At 37.9% G+C, this 15859-nt stretch overlaps 1 protein-coding gene across 2 annotated transcripts in view; it reads left to right on the top strand.

Annotated features, from left to right (window-relative positions):
- Nucleotides 1-14397, top strand: part of LOC306847921 (dynamin-1-like protein) — a 29826-nt gene extending 15429 nt beyond the window's left edge. Inside the window, exons 11-18 of one of the 2 annotated variants that reach the window (XM_079382165.1) lie at nt 970-1090; nt 2955-3110; nt 4403-4492; nt 6178-6276; nt 6356-6469; nt 6559-6668; nt 6745-6904; nt 13752-14397. In XM_079382165.1, coding sequence (XP_079238291.1) covers nt 970-1090; nt 2955-3110; nt 4403-4492; nt 6178-6276; nt 6356-6469; nt 6559-6668; nt 6745-6904; nt 13752-13808 — 907 coding nt within the window. In that variant the 3' untranslated portion in view covers nt 13809-14397. The remainder of the gene's footprint in view (nt 1-969; nt 1091-2954; nt 3111-4402; nt 4493-6177; nt 6277-6355; nt 6470-6558; nt 6669-6744; nt 6905-13751) is intronic. The other variant, XM_079382166.1, reaches the window with a different exon arrangement.
- The last annotated feature ends 1462 nt before the right edge of the window (nt 14398-15859 follow it).

Below are 15859 nucleotides of genomic sequence, written 5' to 3'. Positions count from 1 at the left end.
CAGGAAATAGGCACTTTATACCTGGAAGTTTTAAAGTTGGCATCAACTTAAAATTTACCCTATCTTTTTTCTAAATTGATTATTGTGAACAATTCATCCATGTATGTTCCCATGTTTAAAAAATGTTTGAACCTCGTAATTTTTCAGGGTTCATGCAGGGCCATATAATGTCTTAAATTCAGTTATCATCAAATTTAAGGACATATTTTTTCTGTTCTATGGAAGTCAATGGTTGCTGTCAACTGTTTGGTTACCAACATTCTTCAAAAAATCTTTCTTTTGTGTTCTGCAAAATAAAAAAAACCCATACAGGTTTGGAACAAGTGGAGGATGAGTAAACAATAGCAGAATTTACATATTTGGGTGAACTGTCCTTTTAAACTTAGGGACTGAAAAACAGGAATCCCATTGAAAAGTTTAGTAAAGCCAGGCAGTTAGGCTTGAGCTTGTGATCTGAGAAAGCTCTCCCCATTTATGAGCACAATAATCATCAGACAGTCAAAGAACGGCTCATAACTGTTATTTGTGGAGCCACTTACTAAAGGTTACCTTCTTACACCATGCTATTGAGTTTGACATACTGTCATTACCAAGGCTACTTTCCTGCTAAATCTTTTTTTCTGTGACTTCGGCAGCGTCTCAGTCTGTCATTTTCACACTGAAACTCATGACAGATATCAAGCACACCATGTTTACTTTGCCTGCTTGGCTGAATCTGACAGGCAGATAATCCGCCAGTCTGTCCAGCTCCTTATTTACACCCTGTTCACTGTTGGATGAAATGCTGTTCATCTCTCATATCTGGCTAAGTCCACACCAGCTATCGATTAATTAAGTGCCTCATATTGACGTTTTCTGGCTGGACGGTTGGGTCCAACTCCAGGCTTGCGTGCCAACGTGCCTGTGAATCCCAAAAGAGCTGCATGATTTTTAATTTTCGTGGATTGTGTGTGAATTTGTTAATTGCAGGTGTGGAGGAGCTCGTATCTGTTATATATTCCACGAGACGTTTGGAAGAACCCTGCAGTCTATTGACCCACTTGGAGGACTCGCTGAGCTAGACATTCTCACAGCTATTCGAAACGCTACGGTATGATAGTTACATGTTTATGCATGCATGTGTGTGTGTGGACAGATAAGCATATACAGTACTTTTTGAAAACCTTTGTGGATCTTCTCAACTTCCTTTTTTTCTCATTTTCTTTGAAGTAAAGTGTGCAGTTTCTGCATCACCAAACTGAACTGCATGACTAGTGACAATTATTTTCTTAAAAGGTTTTTCCGAGACACAATGTTGTGTGCAATGCATAGTATTCATGTGCTCATCCTGATGAATTTTTGAAACAAATGCAAATAGATGCTGAATTAAAAAAAAAACAATTCCAGGCCTCCAAAAATAGATTTTTAAAATAAATAAAATCTTTAAAAGTCATTGAAAATGCATGGAAATGTCTGTAGTGTATAACTACACTACTGTTCAAACAAAAGTTTGGTGATGTTCAAAAGATATTTGTAATGTTTTAGAGTGAAGTCTTTTGTGATCACTTATTTGATCAAAAATACAGTAAAAACTGTAATATTGTCAAATATAGCCATTTAAATGGCTGTTTTGCATTTGTACATATTGTAAAATGTAATTTATTCCTGTGATGCAAAGCAGAATTTCTGTATCATTTCTCCAGTCTTAAATGTCACATGATCCTTCAGAAATCATTCTAATATACTGATTTGACGCTCAAGAAGCGTTTCTGAGGATTATTATTAATGTTGAAAACAGCTTAAAGGGATAATTCACCCAAAAATTTAAATTCTGTCATTAATTACTCACTGTCATGTCATTCCAAACCAGTAAGACCTTCGTTCATCTTCAAAACACAAATTAAGATATGTTTGATGAAATCTGAGAGCTCTCTGACCCTGCATAAACAGCAACGCAACTGAAATGTTACCAGACCCAGAAACATAGCAAGGACATCGATAAAATAGTCCATGTGACATGCAATCAACCGTAATTTTACGAAAATACGAGAATACGTTTTGTGCACAAAGAAAACAAAAATAATGACTGGGTTCAACAATTCTTCTCCTCGTCATCCAGTCTGCCGCGGCGCGCTGCCATTGTGGAGACAGTTCCACAACGCATGTGTTTTGTCATCTGCATGTAAACGACGCATGCGTGTATTCAAAGTAAGCAGCAGAACGTGCATTATTTTTGTCACATGGACTATTTTAGTGATGTCCTTGCTACATTTCTGGGTCTGGCAACATTTCAGTTGCATTGCTGTCTACGGAGGGTCAGAGAGCTCTCAGATTTCATCAAAAATATCTTAATTTGTGTTCTGAAGATGAACGAAGGTCTTACTGGTTTGGAACGACATGAGGATGATCCCTTCAATATTTTTTGGTGAAAACTGTTAACACACTACCAAAATAAAAAGAAACGAATGCATTAAATTGATCAAAAGTTATAGTAAAGGCATTTAGAATGTTACAAAGGATTTATATTTAAAATAAATGCTGTTTATTTGTACTTTAAATTATCAACAAATCCTGAAAATATGTATGGTTTCCACACAAATGAAATTATTTTCCACAATTATAATAAGAAACATTATCAATAATGGAATACCAATAATAACTGAGGAGCAAATCAGCATATTAGTAATGATGCTGAAAATTCAGCTTTGATCACAGGAATAAATTATAGTTTAAAATACATTAAAATAGAAAGCAGCTATGTTAAATTGTAGTTTACAATATTCCTGTTTTTACTGTATTTTTGATTAGATAAGTGCTGAAAATTACACGTATTTAAGTCTTAATAATTAAAGCTTAATTATTCGAGACATTTGACTGGTAGTGTATATATTTTTCTTTCTTTCATGTTATAATAATATATAACAGATGCAGACTAGATGTGGGTTGATTGTATTTGGTTGTTGTGATGGATGTAGGGTCCTCGGCCGGCGCTGTTTGTTCCTGAGGTCAGCTTTGAGCTGCTGGTGAAGAAACAGATCAAGAGACTGGAGGAGCCCAGCCTGCGCTGTGTGGAGCTCGTACACGAGGAACTTCAGAGAATCATCCAGCACTGCTCTGCCTACAGCACACAGGTGCTTCACTGACTATTAATATTTGATGCAGAACATCCACACTTATATTATAACGTGTAGTTAGATGTTCACTCAAAAAAATCTTGAAAAGGTATTCACCCTCTGTCCATCCAAGATGTAGATGATTTGCAAAAATGTGGCATTACATCACTTGCTCACCAATGGGTCCTCTGCAGTGAATGGGTGCCGTCAGAATGAGAGTTCAAACAGCTGATAAAAACATCACAAGTAATCCAAACCACTCAAAACCATCAATTAATAAAGCTGTGTGTTTGTAAGAAATAAATCCATCATTAAGGCATTTTAACTTTTAAACCATCGCTTCTGCCCAAAATCCAAGGATATATTTGTTTAGAACCGTTTTGGATTGTAAACAGTGTTTGATCTTTGCATATTTGTCACCTGATTCAGACAAAACGACTTTCTCTGGAGAAAGCATTATTATGGACAGAGAGAGTTTATTTTAGTTGGAAGCAATGGTTTGAAGTAAAAAAAAAGAAAGTTTCTCACAAGCTTCACAAAATTTTAAGCGATAGACTGGAGTGGTGTGAGTTACTTGTGGATTATTGTGATGTTTTTATCATCTGTTTGGACTCTCATTCTGGCGGCACCCATTCACTGCAGAGGAACCATTGGTGAGCAGGTGATGATATGCTACATTTCTTCATATCTCTTCTGATGAGGAAACAATTAATCTACATCTTGGATGGACTGATGGTGAGTGCATTTTAAGCAAATGTATTTTCTGGGTGAACTATTCCTTTAATGTGGTTGTGCCGTCGATACCAGCACCATTTTTGAGTTGTGCATTTTGTGACTCAGTTTTCATAAATGTTTTGGATGAACTAGGAAGCATTGTGACATGAATGTTAGAACATTTTCTGCATACTCCATCAAACTCTGTTATTTCAATCAAGCATGACAAATTCTGTTTCCCATTTCTACAAAATGAAATGTGAAGAGGAGAGTGAAAGCTTTTTACAGGCACAACAGATTGACACACACAGACTCAGAACAGCCTGCATTAGGATTCTGTTCCTCATTCTGCTCTTATCTTCTCTGTCCTTCTGCCTTCACTGTGTACATTTGTTTTACATTAAACATTTTTTCAGTTTCCTTTATTATATACATAAATTTAACGTCAGAATCATGTGTGCTGGAGGGAAAGCGAAGAACAGTTTTGATGCAGAAATGTGTTATGTGAATATTATTCTTCCACACAGGAAGTGTAAAAATGCTGTAAATAATTGACAGCTGACCTGTTGTATGTATGTGTATGTTTATGTCCGAAGGAGCTCTTGCGGTTTCCCAAACTGCATGACTCGATTGTGGAGGTGGTTACCAGCTTACTCAGGAAACGCCTGCCCATTACCAATGAGATGGTAGGAGCACATGCCTGTAGCTGCAGGTCACATCAACCACTTACACTTGCCTAGAGGCTTTGTGTTACAGTCATTTAAAGGTGGGGTATGCTATTTTTCAAAAACGCTTTAGAAAACTGAGTCGGGGCCGAGTACCAAAACAAACTTGTAGCCAATCAGCAGTAAGGGGCGTGTCTACTCATGATGTGGAGGAGAGAGCGTTCAGTGAACAGCCGAGCGACAGTAAGATAGAGATGGCGGATAAAAAACAAAAGAGGAAACCGCCTGCAGAACGATAAGGCAAGAAGTAGCACCCGTGTAAATATCGGATCAGCTTTCCAGCACTGGAGAGAACTCAAGGAGCGGAAGGCCTGCGATCGGATTCCAAGGTTGCTTTGTTTCTTCTCGATGGTGAGTAACACCGTGTCTACACCGGACGCACCGCGACGCAACGCAACATCTAAAGTCTGCCTGGACGCGATAAAGCGACCGTTGAAAATAATTTGAAATTTGTGTCAGCACGTCATAAACAGAACGCGGCAGCAGTTATCTGTCGGGGATTTGTCGAACCGCGCAGCATCACTGATTATAATGACTTCTATAGTATCTTGTCGTGCCGCTCGCGTCCGGTGTAGACACAGTGTAATATTGCTTTTGCTTTGTTTCACAGAACTAATTGTTGCCTGGGTTGCGTAGGCTATGTATGTGTGGGGCGGAGCTATAAAAATAGGGGTGACACCCTTATGGGGTAGGGGCGTGTTTGTTTTGGTGATTTCAAGTATCAACATTGGCTTCCAGAAATCACTTACCCCACCTTTAATCATGAATAAGTGCTGTTCTTAGATGGAATGCAATCTTTTATAAAATAGTAGAAACATCAAAATGATAAATTTTTACAATCTTCATCAAATCATAACAAAATAAATATGCATTTTTCATACAACACATTATTTTGTTGTGATGCCTAAATTCACATTGTGAGTTAAAGTTAAGGTGAAACCACTGCTAAATCTGTGTGGAGAAATAATTCACCCTCACACAAAATTCCTATCACATGGATAACTGGATTTCACCAAAAATCCACATTTTGGATATTCACCAAACAAAAACAGTGGTAAATGTGGCCACGTCATAATTGATTTTAATTTTTAGTGTTGTATTCTAAATGTATTAAGATAAAATGGTGTATAATGTTAATATTGGCCATTTATTGATTATTACTGGTAACATTAAAATAATTATTGCCTTATTGATACCACCAATTATTTTTTTTCATTTATTGTTATCAGTTAGTAATGGATATGTAATTGCGTGCATGCTTATTTCCCCTATTGTTACATTTCATTTAGCTTTGTCATAATCCAACACTAACTCTAACAGCACCATTAATTGTAATCTTTATCAAATTATAATAAAATCCATGTCTATTTTAAGGTGCTGTCATTTCCACAGGCAAAAATTCCATTGTCTATTATCAATAGTATAGTTTTTTTTTCTTTATGTAATTATGTAATATCAGCCATTTATTGCATGTTGGTGGTAACATGAAAAAAAATATTGATACCAACATCTGCCTTATTGATATCAGGTGGAATTTGAATTCCCCAAACACACACAATATATAAAAATCCTGAGTGCATGACACATTCAGAGCACAGTTTTGGCTAATTCTGAAAATGTGTTAACTCATGTTTGCTTCTTCTCAGGTCCATAATCTAGTTGCAATCGAGTTGGCCTATATAAACACCAAACATCCTGATTTCACAGACGCTGCCCAAGTGTCTGCATCTGTCAACAGCCAGCAGGTGCTCTCTGTCTCTCTGTCTCTCCCTCTCTCTCCAAATCCAAACAGGATTAGTTTTTGTTTTATCATCTCTTTCACAGGTGGAGGCTGGGGATGGAGGCAAGCGATGGAAGAATGAGAAGATGCCGTCAGAGGACAAAGGCCCCATGCCGGGATTTGGGAGTCCCACTAAAGCCATCAACCTTCTGGACACGGTACTATCTCAAAACTACAGAAGCCAACAATACCTGCACGTTCAGAGAAAACCGTGAAAGACGAACAACTTCTGAAAATGTTTCTGTAGGCCGTGCCAACATCCCGCAAGCTGAGCACTCGAGAGCAGAGGGACTGTGAGGTCATCCAGCGGCTCATCAAGTGCTACTTCCTAATCGTGCGCAAGAGCATCCAGGACAGGTCAGATTCATAGTGCCAAATAACTGGATGACCAGGAGTCACTTTGCATCTGATGGTTTTTTTCTGCTTTGTGTAGTGTGCCAAAGACTGTGATGCACTTCCTGGTGAATTTTGTGAAGGAGCATTTGCAGAGTGAGCTGGTCGGTCAGCTCTACAAACAGCTTCTTCTGAAGGAGCTGCTCATTGAGTCTCAGGAAACTGCTCAGCAGCGCACAGAGGTTGCACAGATGCTTGAGGTACGTCTTTGTGTGTTTGAAGTACATTTAAACCTGATAATGCATTGGGGACAGTTTTGACCTTGAAGAAATGAATAAAAAATTCATTGGTTTTAGAATGGTTGCTGTGCAAATAGGTCAAGACTATCAAAATACATAATTTATGTATTTGTTTATTTATTTTTTTATATGTAAGAGCTGTTGGTTTTTAGTTACTTTTTGTGTGTGTGTTGCCATTTTGGCTTGCATATCAGCTGAGGCTTTACACCTGATATTATGCTTTTTTTTTATGAGTTTTTCTCAAAAATATTGAACTTTTGGGACTAAATTTAGTTGGTAAACATGAATATGCATGCCTATTGAGAAACCATTGCTGCATGAAAAACTAGGAGTAAAAATGTATGCCAGTAATATGTATATATTTTGTTTTAATACGCTAGCGTATGCATACAGTCAAACGTGCAGCCTTTCAAAATATACTCCATTTGAAGTTGCTCGTGCTCTAGAAAGCTTCAACCATGTTCAGTGTCTGCTTTATTTTTCCCCGTTAAGTCGTGACTGATAACAAATATTTTTTAACTCTTTTAAACCAAAGCTGAGCTGTCTCATACCCTCTCGCTCACAAGCGCTGGTCAATGTTAGCGTCTGTTGTTGCAGTCTCAGCTATTTTGTTGTCCGTCTCTTTAGTTTAGTTTTCAACTGTGAAACAATGGCCCTGAACATTGTTGCCACCATGTGGAAAAACTGATTACTGCTAAATAACTTCAGTGCGCATGTGCGTCGTTCAGTGCGAGATGGGAGGAAAATATATTTCAATACTTTCTCTCACAGTTTTATCAATGGGTAATTGTATATAAAATTGCGGGATCAGGGATTACGCCTGGCCTCGCTTTTTAGTTTCACTTTCACTTCAAGATTTGCAAACGCATGTACTGTTTATACTATGGAGCGGCAGTACTTACCACACATTTTACAAGATCAGATTGTAAAGGATTAGCCCTTATTTTAATTAAAATTTCGGGGAATCTTTTCTTAAGATTCAATATTGATATTTACACGATTAATCGATATTAATCAAAACGTCCAATTTATACCTTGTTAACAATACCTCATTAACGACTTGTCCAGCAAGCATTAAAATCAGTACGCTATCTTTTAACAATTCAGTTTTATTTTATTTGTGGCCAACAATAAAACAAACCAAATAGTACTCTATCAAAATTCATGAGCATAGGTAAATTTTGAGCATAGGTAACGCGATCTTTGGCAAATAGTTAAGACTTGAAAAGTACACAGCACCAGACAAAGATTTCTTAATAAAAATCAAAGTTTATTTACTACTCTACACAACTACTAAGCTAAATAACACAAACAGAATACGTAAACACACACACACATTGCAATGAATTGTTTTAAGAGGAAGAGAGTTTAAGGTTCTAATGCTCGTTTTCGAGAATGCTCTAACTTCAACCTGAGGGAGTCACAAGCATGGAACTTTACTACCTTTACACTTAAAGATGAATACAACCAGTTTCCAGCAGCATTAGGAAGAATTGTTTGAGTTTACTTGCTTTACTGAAGTCGCTGTTGCGTGATGTCACTGAAGATTCCCTTCGTTGGTTGGTTGGCTTCTTTCTGACGTTATGACGCTCTCAGGAAGTTTGTTTCAGTTCTTAAGGCTTCAGATGTTAGTTTCTTTAGAAGTTTGACTAAGTCTTGATAGTTGTTCACTTGCTCGGCCAGATGTTAATGGCTGGAAGCGCTTAGCAGCGTGATCAGAGCAGGAGCCGAACTTTCAAACAGCGCGCGAGCAAGCAACGAGAGCACGAAGAGCACAGACAAGGGTGGGCGTCTGTCTTTTAACGGGCTGACTTCAGTCTGCCTCTTTTGCTGTTTGATCCAGTCTCAAATGTCCATGTAGGGCGGAGCCCCACACGGCTCAGTTTTCCGTGCATAAATTATCTGCCCAGTTATTTTATCGAATGAAGAAACTATTGAAAGCAGATTTCTATACGTGTTGTAATCATACATTATGATGATAAAAGACAATTTTCATCCACACCAGATTATTGCTGATGAAATCTTCTTTCATTCGAAATCAAACAACAGTTATTTGGCATGCACAAAGTACATACCTTAATTTTATATACTGAGTGGTTAAGGCATAGATTCTAAATTCTTCGTGACGGAGGGCAGTGTTTGGAAAGGAAGGGTCCAGGTAAGGGGCGGAGTCCAGTGGCCGCATGCTCTCCCCTCTCAGGGCCGGGGCACGAGTGACGGCGGCTTCGTCCATCCTCTGTCCGCGGCACTTCCGGGGGATTCGACGGCCCGGCATCCTGGCTAGTCAGCCGTCTCACGTGTGCGGTGTTCCATCCGCTCTCAACGCTCCCTTCCTGGACCCACGAGGACACCAGCGTGCATGCATGGGGAAGACACCGGTCTCCTGAGGAGAGGCGCGTGTAACCCGCTGCACCAAGTACTGCAGACACAATGGGTTCTGAATATGGACCAGTTTTCAAAAGTTCAGGTTCGCCTACGGAGAATAAGGAGCTCAACAACAACAATGAATCACTCAAGACACAGTAAGATGTTCAACTCTGTGTTATTTGTCAAAAGGAAGTGTTTAACTAAGCAATTGAAAAGCACCTACTCAGAGGAATGAGGGAAAAAAAATAAAATAAAATACAATAGGTGACTTTCTCAAAGAAAATAAAAAATAAAATTAATTTCAGTGCAAGTTGTTTCAACAATAACTCTTTTTTCCCTTTTTCTTTTAGATTAAGGACTTCAAATGAAAACTCAGAAAACTCAAATGGGCATTTACAATCACCACAAACCACAAACTTCACCTCAGTTAATGAAGTTAACCTTTTGTGTACTCCTTTTAGGTATCACTAATTTCTTTGTTTACTCTGGAGAGAAGAAAAAAAATGAAATAAAATGGGGATTTTATCCTTTGTTCAGTCTTAAAAAAAAACTGTATCAAAACCTCAGTGTGCTCCTTTTTTCCTTGAGTGAAAGCTTAATTCCAGAAAACCGGTTCAACTTAACCCTTATTTGATACCCTCTTTGAATTATAAGGAATAAATTTCCCTTTCTTGTCTCAATTTTTAAAAGGAAATGAAATAAAATACACTTGGTCAAATTAGAAAGAAAAAAAAACAATTAGGAAGAAAATTCAAATAAACCCGAATAAACTCTGAATTTAAAGCTCAGTTTTCAAGAGTCTTGTGATTTAGTAGGTTCATTCACAAACTTGTGAATGTAACTGAATTCCGTTATTGACGAGGAAAATGTTCGTCGCTCAGTCTCTCTCATTAGATCCTTCCAAAAGAGAACTGTGAAATGCGCTGTTTGTGCTACTAATTCACTTTCCTACCGTCCAGTTCGGCAACAGCAATGTCAATATCACTCAGTAGCACTTGTTGAGAACTCCTTGTGGCTCGCCAGTCCTTCCTCCGTCTGCGAACACGAGAGTTAGGACAAAATCCAGGAATCCAGAGACTCCATTCCATGAAGCATCGATCTCCATACAGCGTTAACTCCGAGCTTGCAACACTCACTCGACAGGGCAACGATGAAACCGAATCAGAAGTAGAAAGAAGAAGAGAAGAAAAAAACCTGATCTTGAATAACAAGGTCACGAAACAGTCATTAATATCATTTCAGAACAGACGCATATCATAACGTTTAACAGAGTAACAAAATGACGATCTCATTTGTCAAATGAACACAAGCATAAATGTATCACATGTGGTCTTGCAACATACATTCAGGATTCATAAATGATCTCAATTACAGCATCCTTTTCCACATTTCACTTATATGAACCTTTACACAGCTTACACATGAAATAACATTATTAACTCACCAAGACCATGGATGAGATTGACCGTTTTGTAGCTCCAACAAACTTGGTCTTTCACTAATAAATGTCTTGAAATCAATTCCCAATCGAAAACGTCTTTTGCTTCTTTATGAAACACTTAATTTGATAACACACTATATGTGTTAAACGAGGCCTTCTCTATATAATCGCGTAAAACCAAAACCGACTTAACATTCACTTTTTACATCAACTTTACTTCTGGTCTCAATACCGCGTCTCTGACGAATATCGCTCAGTTTTTTAATCAAATATTGCTACTTGATTAACAAATTATCACATTTTAATCGGAGAGACCTAAAATGCCACCGTTCACTTCTGTTCCGACGAAGCAAGAGAGAGAACCGCGTGCGAACTCCAGAGAAAAAAAAATTGCACTATCCAACGTTCTCACTCGTGATTGGTCAATTCTTCAATATACAAAATACTCTGATTGGCCGTTTCAAAGCTCATGAAAATAACTACTCCCAGCACAGCTGAGTGTTTGTAACCCGGGTTACACGCGCTCAGCATTTAAACAGCGGCGGTGATGAGGCTCTATTCACATCAGGTGCGCCTCATCACACGGCGCCAGGCCTAGCTGTTTCAGCGCCCCTCCTCTCTCACACACCCACTCCCGTCGGGAGCCTGGTGAAGGGCGGCGAATACGGGACGGGGTGGTGATGATGATAAGGGGGGAGGCAGCCGACTCGTCACAGCAGTCAGGAGGTCGTGTCCAGGTCCAGAGGTCTTTGTCCTGTTTCTGGTTGAATCTGTGTGTGTCCTTGTCTGTGCTGGATCCTTTCCAGATGCAACGGACTTTGTACTGTTCGACTTTATTTATGGTAAACCGGTCACGAACATTGACGGTTCTGTTCTTTAAAGACATCCAGATGTTCTTCTCAGATATCTCCTGTTTTTTAGAGGTCTCCTGAGATAAGATTTAGGGCAGGAAATCGGCCAGCCAGTCAAATGCTGGGAGTGGGAGGTTTAATTCCTGCTCAGGAATGTTTGAAATTACCTGTGTGTCCTGGTCTACTATGCTCTACAAGATATTTGTCAGTGGTGCTGAGGATCTGCAAACAATTCATCATCGTCCCGCCAAAAAACAAACCAACAGTCACTGGTATATAATGCTGTTGAATGTTTTGTTTGCACTTTATCAGAACTACCTCATATCCACTGAATAGCAAGTTGTTAAGCTTGTGTTTAAACTTAACTTATCAAAAAGGGTCACATAATTATATGTTTTATGTTATGTTATGTTGAGTTACATTTTAATTTTTTACAATGGCAGGGCCTGCCATCTTGTCTTTTTGGCTTGTTGTTTCTGATTGCATTTTAAACCCAAGGGGGAAATCCAGATCAAATCCCAGAAGGGAAAATCAAAACAAAATGAAGTTAAAACTTGTTTTGAACAATTTCGTTGTCATCGGCAGATTGATTTTATGTAGGGGGAAAAAAATCGATTTAAATCGTAAATCTGATTTTTTGTAAAAAAAAAAAAAAAGGTTACAATTTTTTTTAAGGATTTTTTTTCTTAGGCCATATCGCCCAGCCCTAACTCCAGATTTATATTGATGTTGTTTTGTTATACAATTAATATGTAGATTTTTAAAAATGTACTGATTTTGAGCAGCCATGAGTTAAAAGGAATTAGTAAAACCATTTCTCCATGCTTTTATACATTTCATGCATTGAAAATTTCTCATAAATATTGATAAAAAATTTTTATTGCATCACACTTTTGCTGTAGTTGATGTATAATTTTTCATTTGAAAGATTTTCTTTCAAAAAAAAAAAAAATAGGAAACAGGTTACATGTACTTACTATTATGATAACAATAAATTATGCATAATTAACTGCAAGTAACCTTAAACCAAACCCTAATCCTAACCCTAACCATATAGTGAGTACATGAGTTAATCAGTATTACCCAGTAATATGTATAATTACACTGTAACAAGGACACCTTAAAATAAAATGTAACCAAAAATGTAAAAAAGCTGACGAGATGCACATAACAATCGCGTTCGATATATCGCCCTGCCCTATATGGTAAAATTCAAAACTATAAAATGTTTGCACATTCACTCATTAATGAGGTATTAATCAGCATTTGGTATTGCATAAGCATATTGTATCTGATACAATATGAACGTTTTATAATTTTTTAAGTTTAATGGCTTCTGAATAGAAAATCATATGCATCTTTTGAATGCATTACTACTACTTGTGGTTTTATATATTTAGCAGCAGTGCTTCAGTTCGCATGCTGAGAGTCTGCTGAGCTGTGTGTACTCTCATAAAAGTTGTCTTTAAATCCATCCCATCTGAAGCACTGCCACAACAGCCATACGCATCAAGGCACGCGTCTTTGGCAGTTTCAGATGCCACGTCAAGTTAATAGTAGTCCGACTTTTAAAACCGAGACGCCTCTTCCAGTCCATTGCACTTGATAGCTGGTGTGTGGTGGGTGTTCTGGCGCACTATAGCTAATGTTGCATCATCATCATCATCTAATGTCAGCCATGCATTGTGTACTCTTATGCTACATCAAGCTGTTTTTGAGCATAATAATGTGTTCTGTGTGCACAGTGTGTATCTTCAGCAAACATTCAACTATATTAACTATCAGTGTTGAGGAGTTATGAAGCACACATTAACACCTTATTCTGCATGGCCATGTTCTAGATCCCTTAATCCAACACCATACCTAAACTTAACAACTACCTTACTAACTATTAATAAGCAACAAACTATGAGTTTATTGAGGCAAATAGCAACAAATATAATAAAAAAACAAAAACAAAAAAACTCTGAACTGCTGGCAGGTTAACAAAAACAAAAAAACAACTTAGTAAAGTTAGTAGCTTCATAATTTTAGTTTCTATATTCCCCAACACTACTAGTTACTAGGTACTTTATGATCCAAAACCAACAGGTTATTTGTGCAGTTTGCTTTGTGTTATTGATGCTGCTCTTTCTGCTTTCTTCTTTAGGCACTCAAGAAATCCAGTAACATTATCTCAGAGATCCGGGAGACTCATCTTTGGTAGCCAAACATTCTCATGAACATTCTGTCCAGGAAAGTGTTTACATGTTTGTATGTGTGTGAGTGTACGACATAGGTCAAATACACATCATCTGAAGAAATTCAATGCCTCTGCCAGCAAGAACATTCAACAAAATGTGTACAGTTTTCCAAATAGCCCTTATTTGTACTGTATATGCACTGATTCCATAGCTGTGGGTTTGACAGAGGTCAAAAGTGTGAGCGTGTTTGTACTCAGTTGCTCAGATATAGTGAACATATCTAGTCTGTGTCATTATGCTTTGTAATGTTTTTTCGCCATTATGATAAATACGTTATAAGAATTAAGTAATGTCTCAAATGCTACTAAGAGTATCCCAAGAATAGTCGAGCTCTCATACGCTCACATGATTGAAAACAAGAATCACACAGCAACGAACATCGTTATTTTTTTCATCATTTACTCAACATGTCATTCCAAACTGTGTGATAGTCTAGAATACAAGAGATGAAAAATGTTCATGCTATTTTTTTTTTCCATTCAGTGAAAACATTAAAGGCTAAAAGCAACATAAATGTACCATAAATCATCATAAAAGTAGTTCATGCCAGTCATTCATTAGTCTTATGTGAGGAAATCTAAATCATTATGTGAAGTGAAGTGAAGTGACATACTGCCAAGTATGGTGACCCATACTCGGAATTCGTGCTCTGCATTTAACCCATCCAACGTGCACACACACAGCAGTGAACACACACACACCGTGAACACACACCCGGAGCAGTGGGCAGCCATTTATGCTGCGGCGCCCGGGGAGCAGTTTGGGGTTCGGTGCCTTGCTCAAGGGCACCTCAGTCGTGGTATTGAGGGTGGAGAGAGCGCTGGACATTCACTCCCCCCACCTACAATCCCTGCAGGCCCGAGACTCGAACCCGCAACCTTTGGATTACGAGTCCGACTCTCTAACCATTAGGCCACGACTTCCCCCCCCTATATTATTCACTGAATATAGATGTGGAATGACATGATGATGACTAATTGACAGATTTGAGTGAACTATTCCTTTAATACGCTGTAGATATTATGTAATAAATGTGGTGTCCAGATTTACAGTAAATATAAGAAACAAAAAAAACACCCCTTTATTAGATTCGGTCAAATTTGTCCATGTTTGCACAGTTGTATGTTAAGCTTAAGTTATCACAGCCAATATGGGGACGAAAAACAAAAGCAGTGCTAATATATTTGATAATGTGAATAAGATAGACATTTGAAACTCAAATGTTACATTTAGAATAATTAATGATGTAATGCGTGACTGATGTCTAGACGTGGTGCAAATAAATGGTAATGCAGTGTGAAGAGCCACAGAACAAAGAGCCATAGTGTTTGGTTGTGCTCTGAAACACTTCAAACTGTGTTTGGATGTGCCGGAGACTTGACTGCCATGTAATATTTATGCTTGTATGAATATTTATTGTGAGAGTGAGTACGCCTGTGTCAAAGAAGGTCAAATGAGGAAGAACAAAGATATGAAAACATTGGCTGTTTGAAGCATTGAACGCCAAGAATGAATCGTGTTTAGTGTCAAATACAAACAGCGTAAAATTAACACACTGCACAAATATGGCCAGTGGGGCTGGAGAGGATTTGGTAGTTATTGTAATGCCTGCTAAAACCAATATTAATGTGTGTGGGTGTTTATGTTGGGGACAATGTTGCATATTTTTTAATTTATTTCTTGTGATGGAACACATTATGCTTCTCTACCAACCAATCAATCATAAAAAATAGACATGCCAGAGAAGACTAGAGAAGGGGGATTAATAAAATCAACATAAATATATTTATATACATTGTCAAATAAGTAATAAGCATGCATTTCTTGTTTACCTCAAACTTAATACTGTTACATTGTGTCCTGCCTCATTTTATTTATTTTTTTATATTTCATTAGATATGTGTACCGCAGTGAGGATGTACTGTAGAGGTGTTGTAAATTACAAGAGGTTTGAGCAGTTTACTTATTAGGCTGCTTGAGTGAAGTAGGATCCGTAGAAATGCTTCAGAGGTTG

The sequence above is a fragment of the Barbus barbus genome (assembly GCF_936440315.1).
Source record: "Barbus barbus genome assembly, chromosome: 28".
NCBI classification, from domain to species: Eukaryota; Metazoa; Chordata; class Actinopteri; order Cypriniformes; family Cyprinidae; genus Barbus; species Barbus barbus.
This window is presented reverse-complemented; position numbering and strand designations above follow the sequence as displayed.